The 23,835-nt window shown below is 45.8% G+C and overlaps 3 protein-coding genes across 7 annotated transcripts; all 3 read left to right on the top strand.

The window, feature by feature from the left end:
* Positions 1 to 3,016: 3,016 nt before the first annotated feature.
* RNF222 (ring finger protein 222) lies at positions 3,017 to 3,679 on the top strand. The gene has a single exon (XM_063109840.1). It carries the CDS (start codon positions 3,017 to 3,019, stop codon positions 3,677 to 3,679), a length of 663 nt encoding a protein of 220 aa, XP_062965910.1.
* Positions 3,680 to 9,804: 6,125 nt separating this feature from the next.
* On the top strand, positions 9,805 to 14,972 carry RPL26 (ribosomal protein L26). Its single transcript, XM_063111025.1, has 4 exons — positions 9,805 to 9,887; positions 10,735 to 10,907; positions 12,160 to 12,300; positions 14,801 to 14,972. The coding sequence occupies exons 2-4, from the start codon at positions 10,740 to 10,742 to the stop codon at positions 14,927 to 14,929; spliced, it is 438 nt and encodes a 145-aa protein (XP_062967095.1). The 5' UTR covers positions 9,805 to 9,887; positions 10,735 to 10,739; the 3' UTR covers positions 14,930 to 14,972.
* Positions 14,973 to 16,084: 1,112 nt separating this feature from the next.
* Positions 16,085 to 21,603, top strand: KRBA2 (KRAB-A domain containing 2). Of its 5 annotated transcripts, none has more exons than XM_063111457.1 (4): positions 16,085 to 16,506; positions 16,638 to 16,815; positions 18,703 to 18,814; positions 19,325 to 21,603. In XM_063111457.1, the coding sequence occupies exons 2-4, from the start codon at positions 16,777 to 16,779 to the stop codon at positions 20,575 to 20,577; spliced, it is 1,404 nt and encodes a 467-aa protein (XP_062967527.1). In that variant the 5' UTR covers positions 16,085 to 16,506; positions 16,638 to 16,776; the 3' UTR covers positions 20,578 to 21,603. The 5 variants fall into 5 exon arrangements, with proteins under 5 accessions (XP_062967527.1, XP_062967526.1, XP_062967525.1 ...); XM_063111456.1 differs by having other exon boundaries at positions 16,618 to 16,815; XM_063111455.1 differs by having other exon boundaries at positions 16,085 to 16,815.
* Positions 21,604 to 23,835: the final 2,232 nt, after the last annotated feature.

Below are 23,835 nucleotides of genomic sequence, written 5' to 3'. Positions count from 1 at the left end.
TTTATTATGAGCTCGACACTGGTCCCACCTAGTAAGACTTTCCAGCCCTCCTCTCCCCCCAGTTTCCCAAGGCACTGATGGGGATGCGTTGGCATACAGTGCCTTGCAGTGTTACTTAACTAGTTTGTGCCCAAACTAGAGCACGTTCCTTGCATTTCTTCTGCGCCCTCTCCTGCACCCCAGCACCCAAGACAGAGCCAGGCCCATCAGCGGAGCTCAGGGATGGAGAATGGAATGGAATTAAGAGAAAGGGAGAGACGCAAGGAGGGAGGGGTCAGAAAAAGACTGAGAAAGGGAGGCGGGAAGAAGGTGGGGAAGGAGGTGGCATTGTCCAGGCATGAGTGGCACGGCTCTCCTGAAGCACACAACGGAGACAGGACTGCCCAGAGAGGCCACCAGTGGGGGCCCGGGAGTCTTTTGCACTCCCTAGATCCTTTTTATTTTTCCTCAAAATCAGGTAAGTAGAGTCCCCCCACCTCCCCATCTCATCCCGAGGAGGATATTGTTTCCCAACTAGGCTAATGTTCACCACCCAGTCTATCAACTGACTCTAAAACCTCGGCTTCTGCCCCCTCTCTCTTCCTGGATCTGCTCACCTATAAAACTGGGAAGTTCCACTAAACGATCTCTAAAGTCCTTTCTTCCCTCTAATATTCTCTTATTTGCCCTTATTCCCCTGCCTACTCACTTATCCAAGCATCTGAAGCTATTGATCATCAAGCCTCCTTTTTTAAAAAAATTCATTTCTAAGAAAACTTATAAATGTCCACTAGGCTCTAAAACTCTGTGAAGGACTTTCTTGATCTCTGCTTATCCCCGATACATAAGCTCAGTAAATATCTGTGGGATAACTGAATAGATGGATGACAGAACGGCCACTGTACACCTGTGTGCGGTTATGAAATGCAGGAAAACATGTTAGTAGTTGGTTGACCCAAGAAAATCACGGTCATCCCGATAGCAGCCCCTGTTTAGACATTTGCAAGTGTATCATGAAATGAAAACTACTGAAAAATACTAGGATCACCATCTTCATTTTTATCTGTTGCCCGTCACTTACCTAATCTACTATCATCTTGCTCAGTTATTCTAATTTGAGGTGAGCTGCCTCTGTCTAGGGGGTGTGATTTTTTAGTTATCCACATAATCCGAAATATCCGGTGACAAGAGGGAAGAGGGGAAGGCAGACACTACAGCTGCCTCCAGAGCCATGACAAGGGTCCCCAAGCCCCCTTCGGGAGAAAAGACTCGTCCAGCCTCAACTATGACAGTTACCATTTTCTGTGCACTTACTGTGTGCCAGACTCTTTGGCCGCAGTAGCTCACTTAATACCCCCAACAACCCCGAGAGGAAGGTAATACTATCATTATAACCTCCTCTTACAGGTGGGAAACTGAGGCTCAGAGAGGTTAAATAACTTGGCCCAGGTTATACAGACAATATTGAGTATATCAAGGACTTGAACCAGCTCCAGAGTCTGAGCACTTGACCCCACTCCTCCCAGCCCAGGGACCACACTGGCCACTTCAGAGACCAAAGCTGGAAACCCCTGCAAAGGTTTTAAGGCTGCCTCCAGGATCCCAGCTCTCCTATCCCCACCTCCACATAGTTTTGCTTTTTTCTTAGTTATGGGACATTTTCAACCTGGCAAAATGGATTTAGAACCAAGACAAGAGAGGTGAGAAATTCCAAAAGTCTTGTGATCTTTGTAGTTTGTCCTTCCTGTTAACTAACCTTGTCCCCATTGTGTCACCTCATAGGTCTGGGGGCTGCCACACAGCTCTATTCTGTCAGTGTGTCCGGGGGCCTTTTGTCTCTGTCACTGATAGAAAATGTACCAACAACAGGTGATCACAGTTCCTTCTGAAGAGGCTGTTCTAGATGAGTGTAGGCTACACAGTTGTGATCCTGGGGACTTTAGATGAGGGCATGTGGACTTTACCACATACTCAAGTGTGTGTTTCCCTTCAGTCATCGTGCTGGGAAGCCATGTACTTAATCCAACAATTCTGCTGAGAACATCTTCGGGGCCTCTCCTTTGCTCTCAGATACTGTTTAAAATCCACCTTATTACATTATAGTGACTCTGTATCTATGACTACAAACAATACCATGCCATTTGATCATTCATTTACTTCCTCACCAGACTTGGCTCCCAATGACTTTTGACCATTTCCAAAATATCGGACATATCCTATAAGGATGAAAATTTGCCTGCACCAAGGTTAATCAGAAGCATCTCTCACTGCCTTAGGCAGCCCTATCGAAGAATTTGAAGGATGTGTGGGCTGTGGTGGGAGGAGGAATGAGCCCACAGCCCCTTGACGTGACTACACGGAGGGCCAGCAGGCATTTGGATGTGTGAGTTCTGAGCTTTATTTTTAAGACAGTCAGTGCTTTGTAGCCACACTTAGCACAGTGGAATGTAGTCCAATGGCTGGATCAGCCAACCCCAGCTGAGGAGAGAGGTTGAGGAGTTGCAGAGGCATTTCTGGAAAATGGCCACTGTGGGTGCAGGCCCCAACTGGAGACGGGACTGAGGCTAGGCATGCATCTTCTTAGCCACCTGCCTCCCCTGGGAACTGGGTGGTCCTGTCTTGGCTTCCGGCACTGAACTAGGAAGAGGTAAGGTGGTGATGTCACCATGTGTGCATGCCTCGGCTGAGGCGAGGCATCAGGTCCTCTGGTACTGTTCATCACACTCCACATGCCTCCTTCTAGATCCACCATGGCTGTGACCTCCTGTTATCTGTCTCCCGATCCCCCTTCCAGAAGTACCCACTCATCTCCTCCTCAGGGTCTTAGGCTCTAGGTCTCAGGTTTGGCTCAGGTAGGCCACTGAGGAGCAGCAGCAGAAGAGGGAAGAAAGAAGAGGCAGAGACGAGGAGAGGGGATCGAGCAGGCAGCGGAGGCAGAGGTGTAGGCGGGAGTGAGGATGGGGGAGGGAGGGAAGACAGGCCTGGACGTTCACAGTCCTTTCCTCCTGCAGCTAAGCCCTGCCTTCTCCAAGTGGCAATGTCAGAAGGGGAGAGCAAGGACAGCTCAGGCAGCGAGTGCCCCGTGTGCTACGAGAAGTTCCGGGACTTGGAGGGCGCCAGCCGGATGCTGAGCTGTGGCCACGTGTTCTGCCATGACTGCCTGGTCAAGTACCTGCTGTCCACCCGAGTGGACGGGCAGGTCCAGAGGACCATCGTCTGCCCTATCTGCCGCTACGTCACCTTCCTCAGCAAAAAGAGCTCCCGCTGGCCCTCCATGCTTGACAAGAGCTCCCAGACTCTGGCTGTGCCCATGGGCCTGCCCTCCATGCCACCATCAGACAGTCTGAGCCACACAAACCCCCTGGCCATCTCCCAGCCAGTCTGGAGACCATCCCTGAGCCAGGCACGGCTGCCGGGCAGCCCGAGTCAGAATGCCCAGCTCCCCTTGGACCTGCTGCCCAGCCTGCCCCGGGAGTCGCAGATCTTCATCATCAGTCGCCATGGGATGCCCCTGGGGGAGCAGGACAGCGTCCTGCCGCGGCGCAGCCTGGCAGAGCTCTCAGAGGCATCCCCGGCACCCAGCTCCAGCCGCTCATTCTGCTGCCGGTCACGGGCCCTCCTGCTCATCACCCTCATTGCCGTGGTGGCCGTGGTGGCTGCCATCTTGCCCTGGGTGCTGCTGGTGAGGAAGCAGGGATGAGTGGTGGCACCTGGAGGGGCCACTGAGCCAAGCCTGGCCTGAGAGCTATTCTGGGAGCTGCCCTGCCCCATAGCCCTGCCAGACATGGCTTGGGAGGGGGCCCAGGGCCCTGGTGCAGACCTGATCCAACTCAGGTCTGAGGAGTGGGCAGGTAGGCTGGACAGGGGAGGACCTGGGCAGAGAGAGGATGTTGGGGTGGAGCTGGATTGGAAGTACGATGGCTTTCTCCCCACCTTCAGCTCCCAGTCCCAGCAGGGACTTAGGCATGACAGGGAGGCCGGGGACTGGCCACCTCTGAGGCTAGAGCTGAGCTGAGAAGCTGACTCCGCACATGTACCCTCAGCAGACACTTCCCCTTCCTCTAGCTGGAACTGAGCAGTCTGGGAAGAGGGGTGGTCACTGCCCTTCTATGAGGTGCAGACCTCACCTTCAGGTGTGACCTACCCAAAGCCAGGTGGGCCTCTCCAGGGACAAGGGAGCTCTGCTGGCATACGTCCCACTGGATCCTGCCTGGGATTCTCTAGCTGGCCCTCAGGAACAGGCAGAAGAGTTGGTGCAGGAACCAAAGCACAGGTTTCCAAGAGTCTGGGCACTCATCCACAACCCTCACAGCATCCCGCTCCCAAGTCCTCTCTGCCTCCAACTGCCCAGCCTAGAAGGTCTTTCCTGAGGGAGAAGCTGATCTCAGAGGCTGTGGCCCAGGATTTCTGGGGGAAGTAACAGGAAAGGATCTTTCTAGAGAGCTGAAGCCACATCAGGAAACAGGGGTTTGTTAATGGAGGCTGAGGCCAGCAGAGGGCCCACAAAGAGAGCTAGAGATCTCCCGACCCCTGCAAGGCCAAGGAGTGGCCCAAATTTTGAGTCTTGGGGTTCTCAAGGATGGACTGGAAGGCAGGGAGGGAATGGAGGGGAAGCCGGACAGGTGAGACTTGAGTCAGCAGAGAGCTATGTGGGCAAATTACCCCGGGGGCCCCCGCCTCCCTCCCAGCCTCATGACCCAACCACTCATTAGAGGCTACACCAGCCGGGCCAGTTTCCAAGGTGGATTCCCAGGCTGGGCTGGGTGAGCAGGGTTGGGGAAGAAAACAGCTGAGCTTGTCAGTGTCGCTACTGTCTCAGCGAATGCTGAAACCCAGGTGCCGTCAGCTGCTCGCCCAGCCTCTTTACCTGGGGACCGCACAGTGGACTCCTTGATGAGGCCACCAGAGGAAGCCTCGGATTGGGTCTTGCCTGAGGAGTGAGTCATTTGGGGATAACTATTGGCTGTTTATTGAAACCCATAAGTCAACCAACGCCTTAAGATTGAAAACAGCAAAAACCTGCAGCTAGTCTCTCAAACAGGTGGTGGTTTGCACCCCCAGGTGTGCCAACAGCTGAGCCCTCCACACCTATAACCCCTCCAGGCAACTTTTGCTACTGTGGAAAAGAAATAGCACCCTGCCTCTTGTCTAGTTCCAAAAGGCCTGGAGTGGTGGTCATTTGGAGACCATTAGGGAATGAAGTCCACAATACAGGGGATATTTGGGACATACAGAAGGCTGGTTTAAAGCACTTAGTTGCTTCTTTATGATCTTTTCAAGATGAGAGAAGAGCATAGGAGCTATTGGGGGGGGGGGGACACAGGTGGAATCCATGGGAAAAAATATTTATTATAGGAATAAAAATAACGTTAAATTTACAGACTCTAAAAAGTCTGTTTTAATCTCAGCCAGGCTGCTTGAAACAGTGCCATGAATTTTGGGGGACCGGATTCTAGTCTTTTCAGATTCTGTGTGTATACCAAAAGTTTCCTTCAAAACACCTGCAGTGTTTTCGTATTTGTTCAGCAGTGTCTTATAGATGGTGCTTCTTTTATTTGCAAAGAATGCCAAAAGCTATTTTTTAAATAAAGGTATATATTTTCTCAAAGATTCCAGAGACTATGCAATGCATGTAGGAAGTTCTGAACTTGAACTTTCAGGATAATTCCCTTTAGATGAAAAAGACAGTTTGAAAATATAAATGCAAATTGCTTTAAACCACACTTGTGAAGGAAATGCAAATCAAAATTCTGCCAGCATACCCTTTTTTCCCTATTAGGTTGTCAAACCCTGAAGTTTCCTAACCCACATTGCTGCTGAGGCTGAGGGAAGCAGGTGAATTGTTGGTGGGAATGTATATTGGTAAAACCCCTCTCAAGGGAAATTTGACAGTGTCTATCAAAACTTCCACTCTGACCCAGCAATTACTGTTCCAGAAACATATCCTACAGATACACTTGCAGAGATGGGCAGTGTCGTACGTACAATGTTACATAACTTCAGTGTTGTTTCTAATAACAAAGGATTAGAAAAACCCTAAATGCTAATCAATAGGGGATTGGTTATTGAACATAAGGTAAGGTCCAGGGAACATCAGGCAGCTATAAAAAGAGCAAGAAAGAACTCTATGAACTGACCTGGAAAGTCTCCAAGACACAGTGGCAAACGGGAAAAGACAAGGTCTGAGCACTGGCTGTTGAACGCTATAATTTGTAGACAGAGGGGGATAAGAATTTACTTTCCTATTTGCTTATTTATGGAGAAAGAAATTGGGAAGATCCACAGAAAAGTAATTAACTGTGGAAGGGGATGAGAAAATGAGGGAACGGGAAGGAGGGTTTTCACTTTACCTTTTATACTTTTTGATTTTTGTACCAAGTAAATGTATTAGTTATTTGAAAACTGAATTGAAAAATTATATGAGAAGCTAAAGATATCTTCAGTGTACACACTTGTTGCCGGGTGAGGAGACCGCCCCAAGAACCTTCGAGAGCTGCCAAACCACTTGTCCTGTGGCTCAAGAGTGTCAGCTGTGGCTCAGCAGGGGTGGTTTGTCTGGCTGGAGTATGACATCTCTTGCTTCACAAGCACCCAAGAAGGAAGGTAAAAAGTTTGACATTCGCAGCGTTCCTGAGTCCCTGTGGATTGCTCTGGACCCCATGATTTAATGTGCTTGTTCTGATTCCCCCTTGTCTACCTTTCCTTTTCATTCTCAAATAAAAATATTTTGCTTTAAGCAATCACCCTGGGGCCAGGGCACTACAGGAAGATATCATTAGATAGACAGAAAAAGAGATAAGATGGATAGACAGTGGGATGGATGCCTGGGGTTAAATGTAAACCCTGTTGCTCATCTCTTCCTCCTCTTGTCCAGAGGCACCCTCCCAACCCCCGCACACACACGTTGTCACCTGCCATCATGATAGTAACCTTTAACTCTAATATATACTTACCTAGTCTAGGCCTACCAGGCAGGGATCCACAGCACTGCTGGCTGGATTGTATGGTAGTTCCACCCTTAGTTGTTTGAGGAATCTCCATTTGGTTTTCCATAATGGCTGCACTAATTTACAGTCCCATCAACAGTATAGGAGTGTTCCCATTTCTCTACATCCTTGCTGGCATTTGTTTTCTCTGTCTTTTTGATAATAGCCAGTCTAACTGGGGTGAGATGATATCTCAGTGTGGTTTTGATTTGTGTTTCCGTGATGCTGAGTAATAGTGAGCATTTTTTCATGTGTCTGTTGGCCATTCGTACATCTTCCTTTGAGAAATGCCTATTCAGCTCCTTTGCCCATACAATCCAGCAATCCCAATGCTGCGTATATACCCAAAGGAATGGAAATCATCACGTCAAAGGGATGCCTGTACTTCCATGTTTATTGCAGCTTTATTTACAATAGCCAAGCGTTGGAACCAACCTAAATGTCCATCATCAGACGAAATGGAATACTACTCTACTATAAAAAGAATGAAATACTAACATTCACAGCAACATGGATGAACTTAGAGAAAATAATGTTAAATGAAACAAGCCAGGCACAGAAAGAGAAATACCACATGTCCTCACTTATAAATGAGAGCTAAAAAAGAAAAATACAGCAATCACAATGATACGTTGAACTTTCAAAAGAAAACAACAGAACTGAGGTTACCAGAGGTGGGAAAGGAGAGGTTAAGGAAGGAATTGGTAAAGGGCCATGAAAACTGATAATATTGTATAATATTGACTATACTAATTATCCTAATTATTTGAACATCACGTATGGCACAAAGGTATTGATATTCAGTGCTGTACCCCACAGATATGTTGATAACTATGTTCCAATAAAAAATAAAATAAATAGGTTAATCAGGAAAAAAGGAGAGAAATAAAAATATTTCCACATTAAAAAAAGTGAATAAAAGGATCTTTTTCAAATCAAGTAAGAGGAACATAGGGAAGAGAGGGGAGAGAGGGCAGTCGGACGAGGTTGCCACAAGATCATGCAGGGTGAAGCCAAAACACCCAGCAGACACTTGTTGAGATAAACAGACTTCAAAATGAGGCTGCCAGTAACTACCATCTGCGTGCAATTTGTGCCTGACAAGCTTCACGCTGTCCACACAGTGGCTGAAGGTTTGATTGTAGTGACCAGTGTTGGACAGAGGAAGGGAGGTGAGGAGGCCTGAGAGGGCAGGGAATGGCAGAGAATGGTGGAAGCTAAGGAAACGGAGAGGCCCTTGTGAGAAGAAAGGAAGACGACGGGGAGGCCTGAAGAAGAGGAGGGAGTTAGGGAGACTAGAGAAGTTCTTCCTTAAGACAAAGGGGTGAGGCTGTGGAAAGACCAGAAGAAAGGCAGGAGGCCTGGGCAGCTCCCCGGGGCTCTCAGCATGAACCAACCTTAGCCAGCCCCAGAGCCCCCGGGCTTCCCTCTGAACGGCTCTCTCTTCAGCCTGGTTGAAGACCAGGACCTGGTTCCCAGAAACAAGGAGTCAGCTGCTGCACACCTCCCGCCTTCCCTCCAGCTATTCCCACTGCCTCCCGGAGCTAACTTTAAGATTCGTCAAAGCTCAGTCAAGGGTGACCTCACCCCAGGAGTCTTTCCTGACCCCACAGCTCTCTCCTGCTCCCGAAGCAAGAAGCACCCAAGGGCGGCCGGCTCAGCGCACACTTTTCCTGTGGCCCTGAGGTGGCTGACTCCGTTGTCCATCTCTCCTTTTAGACAATGCGCTTCCAACAAGCACAAACTTTGACTTCTTTTGTAGCTCTGGTGTCTAGAATAGGGTTGGCCCATGAAAGACAATCCATAAATGTTTGCTGAAGAGTTGCAGCCGAGGAAATCTCACTGAATTTTTCAATTACAAATAAAATCCGGGGCTATTTCCTTCACAGCATATTTAAAAACACGACTATTTTTAAATCCTGAAAACACATGTTCTTTCCTGACTCTACTCCGAGCCCCGGAGGAAATGGCTTCTCACTCTTAGACTTGACCCAGTGGGTTCCTGCGAATTGAGGCCGTCTACAGAGTTACCATAAAGGGCCAACCAGCTAGCTGCAAGGGTTCAGCTATAACCTGTGGGATCTGTACAGCCTTGCACAAGTTCCTGACTTCTCTGTGACTCAGTTGCCTCATCTGTGAAATGGGAACAATAACATACCAGCATCAACAGGGCTATTTTGAACATTAAAGGAGTTAATGGTGGAGACTGCATGTCGTCTGTCAGTATGACACCTGCATTATTCACTCAACAGAAACCGAAGCCCTGCCGGGCACGCTGCACTGCGGCGGCCTCAGGGTCCATTTGCACGGAGCGCGCCCCTTCCCCTTTCCGTCCGACCCTGCACTGAATGAGAACGGGCAGAAAATTCAGAAAGAGGCACACCTCTCTGCACTGAAAGCCGCCCGGCTCCTTCACAGTGTGGTCTGGACCAGCACCCTCGGCGCCACCCTGGAGCTCGTTAAAAGATCTGCACGCTTGCCACGCCCACGCCGCAGGCCCGGCCGGGGTCCCCGCGCTACCCGGCGGCCAAAAGTACGCCCTTTCCATGCGAAGGGGCGCCCGCGGACCTGCACCCAGGAATGAAGGTGCGGGTGCCCTGCGGCCGGTCTCTCCTCAGTCACCCTCCGGGGCAGTCGGACCCTGAGCAGGCTCGCCACTCTCCCGGGGACGACACTTCGCAGCCAGTCCTCTTAGAGAGACACTAGGACCTGAAGGAGCGAGTTTTGCAGTCCCTCGTAGTTCCCCTCCGCGCCACCAGAGAACAGTAGTCATCATTTTTCCTCCTATTTCCTCCTCTTGTTCAAACTCTGCGCTCCTCTCACTTCGAGACATCGGTCTCGCGAGATCGCTCGTGAACTTACAGAACCGGAAGGAGCGGGTAGTTCTCTTCCCTTTTGCAGCGATCGCTGAGGACGCAGCGGGTGAGGATTCGCCGGGGAAGTGTGTGTAATCCGCAGCCATCCGTTCATGGCCACGGTGGCTTTCGACCCCGGGAACCCCCAGACTCTCCCGCCAGCCGAGTGGCAGCCAGGGAGTGGGGTCGGGATGGTTTCGACCTGTTTTCTGCCTAGCTCAAGGGCCGCCGGGCTGGAGACAGGAGGAGCCTGGGATCTGGGGGACTCGGAAACCGGAGCTGGAGGGGGCGGAGCCTGTGGGGATAGAGTAAAATCTGAGCAGTGTAATTTCTTAGGGAATGGTTTTAAAATTGCTGTTCTCGGTAAAGCCTTCACGGTACTACGAGGCCGCGCTCGCGCATTGGGAAGATCCGAGATCTGTGCAGGATTTTCCAGATTCGGGTTGGGGGTCCTGTCATTCATTGTAGAGAAGCTAAATGTGGCTCCACTAAAGTTCATAAAAGATGAGCGTTGGTTGGTCCTTCTAAAACGTGATGCTATATTTGAAGAATTGAGTTGGTCTGCTTTGCCCTATTTCAGCGGAGATATTTGTAAATCCAGTCTTAACTTTCTCATGCAGTACAGTACTAAAGAGTTTGGAGACTGTAGACAAAGGTTTTGTAACCAAAACAAGTGTTATTAAAGGGAAAATCTTTACTGCATAAACAAATGTGGAAAACATGGCAGTTAAGCAAGAATTTTAAAATTTCAAGCCTCGGTTGATAGGCCATTCAATTAAATCAGTTTTTGTTGGAGTTACACAGCATGAGTTCTGTGATCATTCTAAACTTTGAAGATGAAATTGTTGCTGTTACTTGTCTGAAAACTGAATGGGATTTTGGTCATTTAACGGTCTTTTTAACTTTTTATTTAGCCAAAATGAAGTTCAATCCCTTTGTGACTTCTGACCGAAGCAAGAACCGTAAAAGGCATTTCAATGCACCTTCCCACATTCGCAGGAAGATTATGTCTTCCCCTCTTTCCAAAGAGCTGAGACAAAAGTACAATGTTCGATCCATGCCCATTCGAAAAGATGATGAAGTTCAGGTACTTATGCCTACTTGTTCAGGTTGTCTTGATGGATAATCCCACACACTTAGCTTAGAAGAGGGATTGCATTCGGAGAGATGCTTCCAAGACATTTGCTCCCAGAACAGAGGATTGCAAGATGACGAGCCAGGGACCAATTTTCCCAAGCATCAGCCATTATTAAATGAAAGAGCAAGACAGGGGATCAGAACATTACTTTGGTATTATCCTTTTCTCAGTATGTTTTGTCATTGAAGAGGCATTTGAGGACCAGTGAACAGAATTGCTCAGAATCTAGATTGAGAAGCTTCAACTGAACCATAGTTTCACATGATTGAGTTTCTTAAGTGTAACCTGCAGTTAGTGATTAAAGAATTCAGGGAGTCTCTAAAGCGACTTGCACAGTGTCAGTATTATTTCGTGCAGCTAATGCCCATTTAAATAAAATGAAAATAGTTCCCAAATAGGAGCAGTATGGGTTGAGAACAGCCATTGTCCCTGCTCTACTAGTGCTAAAACTGCCAGAAGACTTTGGAGGCTGTCTTCGTTTTCAAGAAATACCAATGCAGGAAGGTCAGAAACTGTAAAGAAACATCTGTTCGAAAGCACTTTGGGTTGCTTCCTGACACGCTGAGAACTGCTAGGATTCCTGGATAGGAAACTTAGTTAAACTTTGGGAAAGAATTGGTTTGTTACATTAAGTATTTGTTACTGGTGCCAGCCCGTGGCTCACTCAGGAGAGTGTGGTGCTGATAACACCAAGGCCACGGGTTCGGATCCCATATAGGGATGGCCAGTTATCTCACTCGGTGAGCGTGGTGCTGACAACATCAAGTCAAGGGTTAAGAGCCCCTTACCGGTCATCTTTAAAAAAAAAGTATTTGTTACTGCCCACTCAGCACTGGGTTGGGCATTTAAAATGGGTTATCGATTAAATACTTGTGACACATTGCTCCTTTTGAGATAGAGTATCAAATTCCTTGTCAACTTCTTACAAAAAGCTGAAGTGGACTCCTTTTTAACTTTTACCAAGCCTGCCACTGCTGGTAGACCCATCAGGTTGGATGCACTATTGAACACTGTAAATAACATGGGGGCATGGTTTATTTTTTATAGGTTAATTAAACCCAGGGATAGAATTACTGGCACATTTCTCTCCATCGCTAAGTCTTTTGAAATTGAAAAGTCCTAAACATGATTTACAGTTTTACTGATTTTCAAGGTTAATTTTTTATCCGCATATTTCTGTTGTTTTTGAATTTGCATTTAGGTTGTGCGAGGACACTATAAAGGTCAGCAAATTGGCAAAGTAGTCCAGGTTTACAGGAAGAAATATGTCATCTACATTGAACGGGTGCAGCGGGAAAAGGCTAATGGCACAACTGTTCATGTGGGCATTCACCCCAGCAAGGTAGGTATTTTTGAGAATGCTTAAGAGAGAAGGAAATTATAGCAATTACTGTTGGCAAATGTGATTGTTTACAGAGCAATTTCACAGAAATAGTCCCTGATGTTAGATGTACTAGAAACCACGTCTTAAAACAAATACTTTATTTGTATTGAAAATTCTAATATCGCTTAAAATATTTCTGAAATCAAAGTATCTTTACCAGTCATTATGTATATTTAGTGTACCTTTTCCTCAAAAGCTGTTAGTAAGGTAGTATATCAACAATCTAATAATTAACAGGTCTTAACATCTAGGGAAATAGGATAATTGTAAGTTAAAATGCAACTTTAGCCCTGTTTGCTTTTGTGTAGTCAGCAGAATTGAGTAAGCAGTAAGGCAGCCATACAAACCTGTGAAGTATAGATATTAAACCATTTAGAGGTGGGAAAAAAGCTGAAGCCCAGAGGTTAAGATCTCATGGGTAGTGAATATGTCTAAGCGAAAATAGAAAATATGGTCTGATTCTCATAGCAGCAGATACTTACCCTGGATTTTATGTTAATTTTTCTAAAATTGTAATTATTGGCAATTAGCACACATATTATGGCCTCTTGATTTGTTGCTGTCTCTAATTTCTATCTTCCAAGTTTTTAAAAAGATGTATGTTTAGTATAAACGTAGTGAATGTTCAAATATTGTGGGTTGGGGGGGGCGGTGGTTTAGGTCTTATGTAGGTGCCATAAATCTAATTTTAAACTACAAAAAAGTTGAAAGGCTATAGTTTAGTAAAACACCTGCATATGTCACCTAGAATTCTCTATTAAGATTTTGCCACATTTTCCTTACTCCTCTTCCCCCCCACCCAATGAATTAGAAGTGTCATAACACTTCATCTCTAAGTGTTTCAGTATGTATCTCCTAAGAGCAAGGAATTTTCCATTGTTTAACCTACTGTAGTCATATTTTTGCCTCCCACCTCTAGATCAGCTGTTGTCAGGGTCACCAATCCAGTGGCCAATACTTAGTCTTTTTGTAGTTACTAGTACAGCATGTGACAAGTTGATCTTTGGGTGGCTCAGAAGTCATCTTCATCTCATTCCAGTCTTAGGACTTTGGATATCTAGAAGCTCATGGTTCCAACCTACACTTCTTCCCCTGAACTCCAGACTCAATATTCAGTTGCCAATTGTGTATTGCAACTTGGACATCTAAGTAGTACATGACATATTCAAACTCCTGATTTTGTCCTTGAAACCTCTTCTCACAGTTTTCCACTATCACAGTGTACGACAACTCTGTCCTCCCAATTGCTTAGGCCAAAAATGTCATTTTTGAATCATTGATCGTATATCCCACATCAGTCAATAAGACCTGTTAACTGTTATCACATTATATCTAGAATCCTGTCTGCTTGTTACCTTCAGTGGCCTATAAGACCCTACTTGATCTTCCCTCACTAGCTACTTCTCTGACAACTCTTTCCATTCTATGTGTTCTGGTCTGTTGGTCTCCTTGGTGTTCAACAATGGTGCTACTCAGAATATGTCTTCTGGTTAGAGACATCACCTGGCAACTTGATAGAATTGCAAATCCTAGGTTCCCGAGCGTACTGAAGCAGAATTGGGGGTTGGGACCTAGAGATCTGTTTTAATAAGGCTTCCAGTTGGTTCTTCACATAATCAAATTTGAGAAACACACCTATAAACACACACCTATTCTCCTGCCTTTGGACTTTTGACTTCTCTTTGGGATAGTTGTGCCTAGATGGCTTGCCCCTTCTGGTATCTGTTCAAATGCAGCTTTATCAGTAGGGCCTTGCCTGATCACCCTGTATAAAGTAGCCCCTACTCCTCAGCATCCCCACATTGCCCTGTTTTCTCTTTATCAAAGTTTGACATTCATTCCCTTGTTTTCTACACCATTCTAGAATGACAGCAGAGATTTTTGTCTGGTCACAATGCTGTATTTCCAGCACTGATTTAGTGCCTTCTTCCTTCCCTCACCTGCCTTTCTAAGATTAAAATTTATCAGAATTTGGATGTCTTTAGGATTAGATCCATTGAAATAAGATCCTTATTGTCACTTCATTAAAAGTTGTGTGGGTTGAAGTATGTGTGGAGGCTACTTTAATTTCCATTTATTTAATTGCATTTAATTTTTCTTACAATTCTAAAGTTACTTTAGAAACAGAAATATTTGTGACTTGGTTAGCTTGTTAAAGTGGGATGAGAGGAGTGGAATAGTTGATATATTTTGTAGTAAAAAAGAAGCTGATTTTATATTATAATTTAAAAGGTTTTGAGCACTGATAGCACCTTGGATTTTCTCTTTTGTTGATAAGAGCATCAGTAAACATTTAAGCTAGGTTTGATTTGCTGGCTAAAGAAAAGTTAAATAATCATTTCACATTTAGGCATCCAGTACCCCAGATTTAGGAAAGGGAATTGAATGTTGTATCTTTCTGTGTGTTGTATTGGTAATTATTTAAAGCTTGGGAGTGTTTTTTTTTATTTTTCTGTAGGTGGTTATCACTAGGCTAAAACTGGACAAAGACCGAAAAAAGATCCTTGAACGGAAAGCCAAATCTCGCCAAGTAGGAAAGGAAAAGGGCAAATATAAAGAAGAAACAATTGAGAAGATGCAGGAATAAAGTAATCTTACATACAGCTTTCATTAAAAACTGCTAAGATGAAGACCCTTTGTTTTTTGTGTGGTGCTTTGGGACACTACCTTTTTTCAGTGGATCAGTGTGTATTCTTTGTCAGTCTTCGGATCTGGAAAGAGAAGTTCGGGTGACATTTGCTGTTTGAAGGCAGGCCTCCCTCATCTTGTGTCTTGATTCCACTAATGAAAAAAATACTTTTTAAGTAGATTTGGTCTTTTGCATTTGAGCATCACTTCTTTAATAATTAATAGATGCTTTTTTCTAAGAATTTTCTGAAATCAGGATTGAAGAGATGGTGGGGGGTTTTGTTTTACAGCAGGCAGCAGCATTTGGGGGTACATCAAAGCAGGACGGAGCTCACTAAGGCCTGCAAGAAAAGCTAATTGGGAATACTTCCTCTCTTGAACCTGTCTCTTCCTGTTTCCTCCTACGACTACTACTATATGGACATGCCACATATTTTTTTAGATTGTTGCATTAAAAACTTGTACTGCCATTGGATAGAAAGTCTTGCTTAAGCTGCTGTGATTTTCCAGCAGCATCTAGACCACTGCTTCAAGATGTTGCTCTAGAGTGAGAAGTCTCAGTTCTCTGGGCTGGCATAGCCCCCTTTACCATCTTTTCTGCACTGGTGTTGGGTGAGTGCCCTCAGACCAAAACCTAACAAATCTTTGCATTGCAATAAGAAATCTAAACTGTTACCTAATCTAAACTGTAGGTTCTCTAGGGATTAGGTAATACGGTGTAAAGTGTTCTCAGTGTGTGCGCGCCTGCCATTCCTCACTTTAAGTTCCTAGACAGGCGGAGTGCATGAAGGCGGTTCACTTTCCAGGCAGGAGACGTTTATTGTGAAGGCTTTGCAACCATGGGGAATGGGATAAGAGGGCCCTGAGTTAAGTGATTTGCTTACCCAAAGTCACACATGTGCCGGCCCCCGTTATAGCCCCAGCAATGGCACCAACCGCGGTGTCTGCAGGGCTTTCCTGGCTGTCCACGGCCCTCGCAGGACCCAATCCGACATCCAGAAGACTAAAGGGCTCCTTCCGGTCTGTGGCGGCCCCTCGGGAGGGGCGGGGCTTCCGGCCGGCGCGCGGCGGCTTCCGGCGGGGGTGGGGTGAGCGGCCTACGCTGCGGGTCCTGGCACACCCCTTCCACCGTCCCGGCAGTCCTCGGTCGCCTGCCAAACGACCTGGGTTCGGTGGCCCCCGGCCTTTTTCTCCACCCCGCAGCTGGCTCATTCATCGAGCCCTGAGCGGCCGGGTGGGTGGGGTCCAGGCGGGGGCCCGAGTCTGCGGAGGTCGGCGTAGGAGGACCGCACACAGGAGATGACGCCTGAACCGGCCTGGAGGAATGAGCAGGGACGCTGCACGTACGGCCTTATCCGCATTGTCATTGAGTCTTCATAGCACGCATGGTGATGGATACCGGTATTCTGCCCGTTTTATAAATGAGGAGTCTGAAGCCCCAGCAATTTTACTTTAGTCATACAATAAATGGTAGGGTCAGAAATTGAATGCCCAAGCCTAGACTCAACCGTACCGCTGCACTGCCTCGCTAATGATGTAAGTGACGTGTTTGACAAATGTTCTTTGAACATCTTTTGTGCTCAGCTCTATTCATTGCCCTCCCCAAGGTGATACAGGTAGGTAGAAGCCCCAGCCCCTACATTCTAGGTTTTATACACCTGAACCAGTCGACTAAAGATGCAAAGTGCTCCAGTGAGTGGTACAGGCTGTTCAGAGGAGGGAGAGATGACCGTCAGCTGGAGTTGTTGAATACACCAGGAAAGAAGCCGATTTGAGCTGGCTGTGGTTTGGAAGATCAAGAGAAGGATGCTCCTGGTCGGGAACAGCCAAAGCAAAGACTCACAGGTGGGTAAGGAAGGGAATAAACATGGGTTTGGAAATGTGGCTGTTTTCTCTAACCAAGCTTGTTTATCAGTTACCCCATCAGCCCAGATCACACCAGGAAGCCTATTTGTGTAGGGCCACATTTCTTTCATGTTGCTTTAGAAAATGTATTGAAAGCAGAAATCTAAGGAGTAGACAGGTAAGATGAATAAGTTAGTAAGTCTCTTAGGGACTGTGGGAAACAGGAGAGTACAGGCTCCATCTAAAGGAGGATGCTACCTCTCCACTCTAGCCATTTGTTGCCAGGAAGCAATATTTCAGTGTGGCCAGATAGTCCCATTTTTCAAGAAAGCCAGAAATGTAGGTTTTTATGTGAAATCTCCCAATCTTACAGGTAAATCATTCCAGACACAAAAAAATCACTGGATGGGCCAACCAAGATAGGTCTGTTAGCCAAATATGGCCCCTGGGCTGTGCTTTAGAATTTCTTGGTGTAGTAAGGACCATATCTCATATTGAAGACTGAGGTTTTACATCGTTTGATTATTAGTTATTTCCAGCCTGTCTTCTTCATTTTTTATAGAATGGAGATGAGGCTTTTCTTTCTTGTGCAGTTCCCTGAAGTACCTCAAATGGCAGGCACTCAATTTCTGGGAATTCTTGGTCTCAGTGAGGAATCTGGAAGATGCTCTTCCTGGATCTCATTGAATACATTGTGGTTTCAAGTCTCTTCTGAGGGCCACTAGGTCTGTAGGGTGCTAATAGATATTTCATGGAAACAAAGTCCCATGTCAATGGTTGAATGGCACTGGTAGATGAAACAAACTTAAACTAGTTTCTTTACTGTAGGACTTCTCAGAGCATTTAAAATGTCAGTTTGCAGTGAGTATCTTCAACCCAGGCTTAGAGTAAAGAGCATTTTGTAAATGTGCAATTTCTTCGATTCTGAAGTGGATATTTTTTTACATTTTTTAATTTGGATGTATCTTATCAATACATTCATTTAGTATAGGTTCTGTTTTTCTTTTCACATGAAAGTTATCATTAAGTCAAGGCTTTACAATTAGTGGTGTCTTAGAATTAGGAATGTTCCATGATTAACGAGTGGTGCTAAGGAAGGGAATCTGAAGTCTTTTTAGTGGAGGACCTTCAGGACCCGGCAGCAGGCCCAACTTAACTGAGACTCTTACTCAGAGCTTTTGTAAGTTTCCATCTTTCTCTGCTTCTCAGGATTCTACCCTGCCCCTCAGCTCTGCATCTGATGGCTGGGATCCCAGGAACCTTGTTGTCCTAAGCTTGTTGGAATTCCTGTGATTATCATATGGACTCTTCCCCTGGCCTCACCACTGTCCTATATGTTGGGGTTGTTCTAACTAAGGAATCCTGGTTTGGACACCTGAGTATCAAGTTCTCTTCCTGAGGAATTCTCCAATCTTTGTGGTGTGTGGACTCCATTTGGGGTATCTCTTTTTGGCACAGTAATCTGATAGGCATGATATTTCCATTTTCAGAAGTAGTTCCTGCTGCCTCTGTTTGGAACCATCAAAACTATACCTGAAAGTGTCTCCTGGCCTTGGAGTACTCAGGTTCACTTGGACTCTGCTTCATTCTGGAAATATGTGGGCTCCAGCTCAGGCAGTGGCAAAACAGGCCAAGCTTAGAGACCTCCCAGGAAGGCAAAACCCCCTTTCCTTCACCCACGAAACTGGACTCATCTTGTTGGATATGAGACCTTTTCCTAACTTCTTCCATATAATATTCAGATGACTGACTCTCAGAGTCACTTGTCCTGGCACACCTTCATCCCTGGCACCCTCCACTGTCTCTTCCCCAGTCCTGCGGAAGCTACTCCTTAGCCCAGGCCCCAAAACAGAATGGTCCCTGTGGCAACAGCCAGTGTTGTTTCAGGAGGCAGCGACATTTGAGGATATGACCAAAGACTGGAAGTACTTCGAAGCCTCTCAGAAGGACTGCTACAGAGACACAATGCTGGACAGTTATGAGAATATGATCCCACAGGGTAAGGACTCAGAATCTTCCTTTATTAATCCTATGTACACTGTCAGGGGAAAACTGTCAATTTAAAAACATCCCCACTGATTTCTTGATTCTCCTAAAATGAAGACAGACTCTTCAGCCATAAGAAATTGATTGTTTAAAATGTTCTGAAGGTAAGATATTATTAGCATACTGCCATAGAGATTTCCATTTATCCTTTCTCCTATTCAGTTAATAAAGTAATTAAGTTTTACTGTATAAGCTAATGTTTTCATTATTTATTCTATTTGTCTAAAGTCTAAAATTACTACATATTTATGATCTTACTGATTTCAAATTCTGTTGATATGCTCATGCTTTCAGTGGTCCTAGTTGGCTTTCTAGTTGCTTTAAAATATTACTCTATTTCTTTCTTCCACATAATAGTCTTCAAAAATCAGGTGAAAGAATTAATGAGGAACTTTGGAGGAAAAGTCTTCTAGATGGAGTATCAGCAAATTTAACTTTGTTCTGTTTTCTTTCTCCCTTTTAGGATCTTTCTTGCAATTCTCCATGATGCCACAGAGAGCTGGAATTGTTCCACCTGGTGTTTCAAATACAAGTGAAATGGAAATGGAGATAAGTGACATGAGAGAGAAGTTTCTTACAAGCGTAACAAAGTTGGTAGAAAGCAAAAGTTACAACAGCAAGGTATTTTCCAAAGAAAAGTACTTTCAAACAATAAAGGAAGTTAAAGAAGCTAAGGAAAAGGGGAAGAAGTCATCCCGTGATTATCGCCGTGCAGCAAAATACGATGTGATTTCTGTACAGGGCACAGAGAAACTGGTAGAGGCTACTCATGGAGAACGAGTTCGAATACGGTATTATGTACATAAAGAAGAGTTGTTTGATATTCTTCACGATACACATCTCAGTATTGGACATGGTGGGCGGACTCGCATGCTCAAGGAACTGCAAGGGAAATATGGAAATGTCACCAAAGAAGTCATTGTCTTATATCTGACTCTGTGTAAACAGTGTCACCAGAAGAACCCAGTACCCAAGAGAGGCCTTGCACCCAAGCCCATGACTATTAAGGACGTGGACTCCAAATGCCAAGTTGAAATACTTGACATGCAGTCAAATGCCGATGGCGAGTTCAAGTTTATTTTATATTACCAGGACCACTTGACCAAGTTTATTATTTTGCGGCCATTAAAAACCAAACAGGCCCATGAGGTAGTCAGTGTCTTGTTGGATATTTTCACAATTCTTGGTACACCCAGCGTATTAGAATCTGACAGTGGCATAGAGTTCACAGACCAGGTTGTAAATGAGCTCAATGAGGTATGGCCAGACCTAAAGATTGTCCCTGGTAAGTACCATCCTGGCCAAGGCCAGGCCTCCCTAGAACGAGCAAGCCATGATGTAAAGAACATGATAAGTGCCTGGGTGCAGAGTAACCACTCATGTCACTGGGCTGAAGGCCTACGATTCATGCAGATGGTGAAGAATCAGTCCTTCAACATTTCCTTGCAGCAGAGTCCATATGAAGCAATGTTTGGTTGTAAAGCCAAATTTGGGCTATATTCCTCAAACTTGCCCCGGGAAACTGTGGCCATTCTACAAACAGAGGAAGAGCTAGAAATTGCTGAAGAGCAGCTAGAAAACAGCCTTTGGATCAGGCAGGAAGAAAGGGCTGAGATCGGAGCAGACAGATCTGATATGGATGAAGACATTGATCCCACTCCTGAAACTCCAGAGCCTAGCACCTCACAAGGTGCCTCTGGTCTCTTCTGCTGGTGAACAGACACCTGCTGGGTGGACACTCACAGGTGTCTGTGGTCATTATACAGCCATCTGCGAACTGTTGCCAAAGGTCCCAGGGGAAGGGAGTGAAGGCTGCACTCTCAGGTCGAGTTGAACATGGAAGTCCTTGCTCAAAGGGGAAAAGCAAATTGGGTCTGTGTATTTGTTCCTTGGGCTGCCATAACAAATTACTACAAGCCTGGTGGCTTAAAACAACAGAAATTTATTCTCTCACAGTTCTAGAGTCCAGAAGTCTGAAATCAAGATGTCAGCAGGGTTGGTTCCTTCTGGAGGCTCAGAGAGAATTCATTCCATGCCTTTCTCCTTTCTCCAGTGGCTACCTGCAGACATTGGTGTTCTTTAGCTTTTTGCAATTTAAGTTCATTATCTGCCTCTGTCTTCACATGGTGTTCTCCTCTGTGTCAGTGTATTCTTTCATGTCTTATAAGGACGCCATTAGACACCAAATTCATGTCATTGGATTTAGGGCCCACCCTAATCGAGGGTGATCTCATCTCAAGATCTTACCTTAATTACATCTACAAAGACCCTTTTTTCAAGTGAGGTCACATTTACAAGTACCAGGGATTTGAACTTGGATGTAACTTTTTAGGATACACAGTTCTCACTACAGTCAATAGAAGAATATGTTTGCCTGCAGAACAAGAACTGATAGGGTTTAAGAATGTAGAGTTGGTGGGACTGCCCTACATATATCTAGTACATATTCCTGCCCCTCAGACACATACCCCAAAAGGTGGAGGCATCAGATGAAAAGACATAGATAAAGGAAAAGTAATGAGAAGAATGGGGGTTGATTCAAAATGCCCTAGAGTTTGGCCCTATTTCTTGCTTCAAGAGAAACCGTATGTGGCATCCCTGCTCCCAGAGTGGCATGCACAGGGAACAGTGTGACTTGCCTGAGACATATTTTAAAATTAGGTCAGAATTAAGGCATGATTGCAGTTTGGGTCTGAGTCTATGCCTCCAGTGTATAAAAGCATGTTGTATTCCTGGCACAGATCAGTGCATTCCAGGAAATGACCAACAGGGAAACAACAAAGTTTCTGGAGCAAAATGCAAAAGTTGGCCTGAGGTTCCTGCTCGAACCAGAGAGGAATGGAGCAAGTCCATTCTGGGTCATGGTCCACAGATAGGATGAGCGACCAATGCAAAAGGAAGGATGACGCCCAGGAGCTGTGTGTTGTGCTCCTGAGGCCTAGAAGAGAGTGCCCCACCTATCAGAGGTATTCATTGAGTTGAATGAAGAAATGATTTTGCAGAGATGAGCACGGGGAAGGAAAAAGGGCCAGCATTCTCCTTCCTGCATATCTCAGAGCCATCTAAAAACTATCCTGATTGCCCCTCATGCCAGTTTCCTCTTCTGTAAGAGGCAATAACAACCCTGATGCTGCCTGCCTCACAGGATTGTGAGAGACAAGCGAGATAATGCCTGTGAAGGGGCTTTCTTCATAAACAGTGAAGTTCTACAGTGTGACTTGTCTTTGCTACTAGCAGAGTCTATGCTCCATGTGAGAGTTGGAGGTCTCCGTTCATTTCCATTTCTTTCTTTCCTTTTTAAAAAAAGACCTCTTTAGCCAATTATTTCTACCCACTGCATTCTTGAGATAGACCTTGAACACTGGAAATGATATGACATACCATTTCTTTGCCTCTGGCATATTTTATCTCCTCATTCCACAATTGCTGTTATTCAGCCACCAGCTCCTTGGTTAATTTGTTAATGGTCTTCTGCAATTCATTTTTTTATGATTATCTCAGTGTCTGCCACTGAGTACTTCTGGTTATCAACAATATTCTGTAGTCAAGTATTCTGTTTTATTCTTTGACATTCTAGTTATTAAGTCTGTTAATGCTCAGTTCAAATTCTTTTAATATTCATGCATGATTCTAGCATGTACTCCTGTTTGGCTTCTTCCGCTCCAGATAATCCACGTTGTGATTAGCAACAGATCGTTTGTATCGCTGAGTAGTATTCCACTGTGTAGATGTACCACATTTGTTTATTCGTTCACCTATAAGGCCTTACTTGATCTGCATCCCCTGCTGCCCATCTTTCCTCACCCCCTTGGTTTACTAGGCTGGAGCTCCAGTCATGTTGAGGATGGATGTATCCCTCTCAGGATGCCACATGGAACACTCCCTCACTTCCTCACTTCCTTCAGGACACGGGGCCAATTCCAGGGTGCCAGGCAGGTGGGTAATCTGATGGCAGGGGCGGGGCTGGGGCCACCTTACTCACATCTAGGTTGGTACCAGCGGCCTCCCTGGCCCAGAGGATCTTGCTGGGCACTGTGGCCAGGTCAGTGACTAGGTCAGCATGTTGTGCAGAAAGATGGTCTCCTTCCTTGAGAGCTACTGTGCCAAGTCCACGGCTGCCAGAGCCCACCACACTGCCAAGGAGTTGGCACTGAGAAGCAGACACCAACAGGAGCTGCCGCCATCACCAGTCCATGGCAGCACCCGGCTCACTGCCTGTCCAGTGCAGCTCTGCCCTAGGCCATCCAAGCCGCCATCCCCACACCCCCAACCCCGGAGACCCCCGGCCACCACTGTCCTGAGGACCAGGATCCACTGCTGCTGTTCCACTGAAGTCTGTCAGTTGACAGACTTCCATTTCTTTTCTGATTAAACTGTGTTAAGTTGGAGAGTATCCAAGGAAGCTGCATTATTATGAGACAGGAGATGACATCACTTTCCATCTTGTTTTAGGGGGCTAAAATCCTGCTCTTCCTTGGCCAGCACCTCACTTTCCATTCTCCTTCCAACCCATTGTCCTTTAATTCAGCCTAGCAGGGGTCTGGGAAGCCCAGCTTGACTAAAGATATCACCATCTCCTTCCCCATGCTGACCTAGTACCTTCTGGTTGCTTGACAAACTGGGAACCACCTCATCAACTCCTGTGGGTGAGAGGTGAGATGAGCCACCACACTGTTTTCCAGGGGCTGACTACAAATAACTCAGGTTTCCAGGAGCTAATACATCACTCTTCCTCTTTTGCTTCTTAATGTTGGCAGTGGGAAAGAGTCAGAGGTGGATTCCCGGACCCACTCTTGGCATTACTCTATATTATCATATTTCAGCATTTGGAATAGAAATCAACGGGTGTGCCACAGGCTGGTCTTAGCTTTCAAGTATATTTTGTCCACATAATGATTTTTAAATTAAAAAAATTAATTGCCAGCACTTTAAAAACTGGAGATTTAGGGCTGGCCGGTTAGCTCACTTGGTTAG

Source organism: Cynocephalus volans, chromosome 10, assembly GCF_027409185.1.
Source record: "Cynocephalus volans isolate mCynVol1 chromosome 10, mCynVol1.pri, whole genome shotgun sequence".
Taxonomy (NCBI): Eukaryota; Metazoa; Chordata; class Mammalia; order Dermoptera; family Cynocephalidae; genus Cynocephalus; species Cynocephalus volans.
This window is presented reverse-complemented; position numbering and strand designations above follow the sequence as displayed.

Coding starts and splice junctions, on each gene's coding strand:
- RNF222 (XM_063109840.1), top strand. CDS start 3,017: ATGTCAGAAGGGGAGAGCAAGGACAGCTCAGGCAGCGAGTGCCCCGTG.
- RPL26 (XM_063111025.1), top strand. CDS start 10,740: ATGAAGTTCAATCCCTTTGTGACTTCTGACCGAAGCAAGAACCGTAAA. Junction 10,908..12,159: donor GAAAAGATGATGAAGTTCAG/GTACTTATGCCT, acceptor ATTTGCATTTAG/GTTGTGCGAGGACACTATAA. Junction 12,301..14,800: donor TGGGCATTCACCCCAGCAAG/GTAGGTATTTTT, acceptor ATTTTTCTGTAG/GTGGTTATCACTAGGCTAAA.
- KRBA2 (XM_063111457.1), top strand. CDS start 16,777: ATGCTCCTGGTCGGGAACAGCCAAAGCAAAGACTCACAG. Junction 16,816..18,702: donor GCCAAAGCAAAGACTCACAG/GTGGGTAAGGAA, acceptor GTGTTGTTTCAG/GAGGCAGCGACATTTGAGGA. Junction 18,815..19,324: donor TGAGAATATGATCCCACAGG/GTAAGGACTCAG, acceptor TCTCCCTTTTAG/GATCTTTCTTGCAATTCTCC.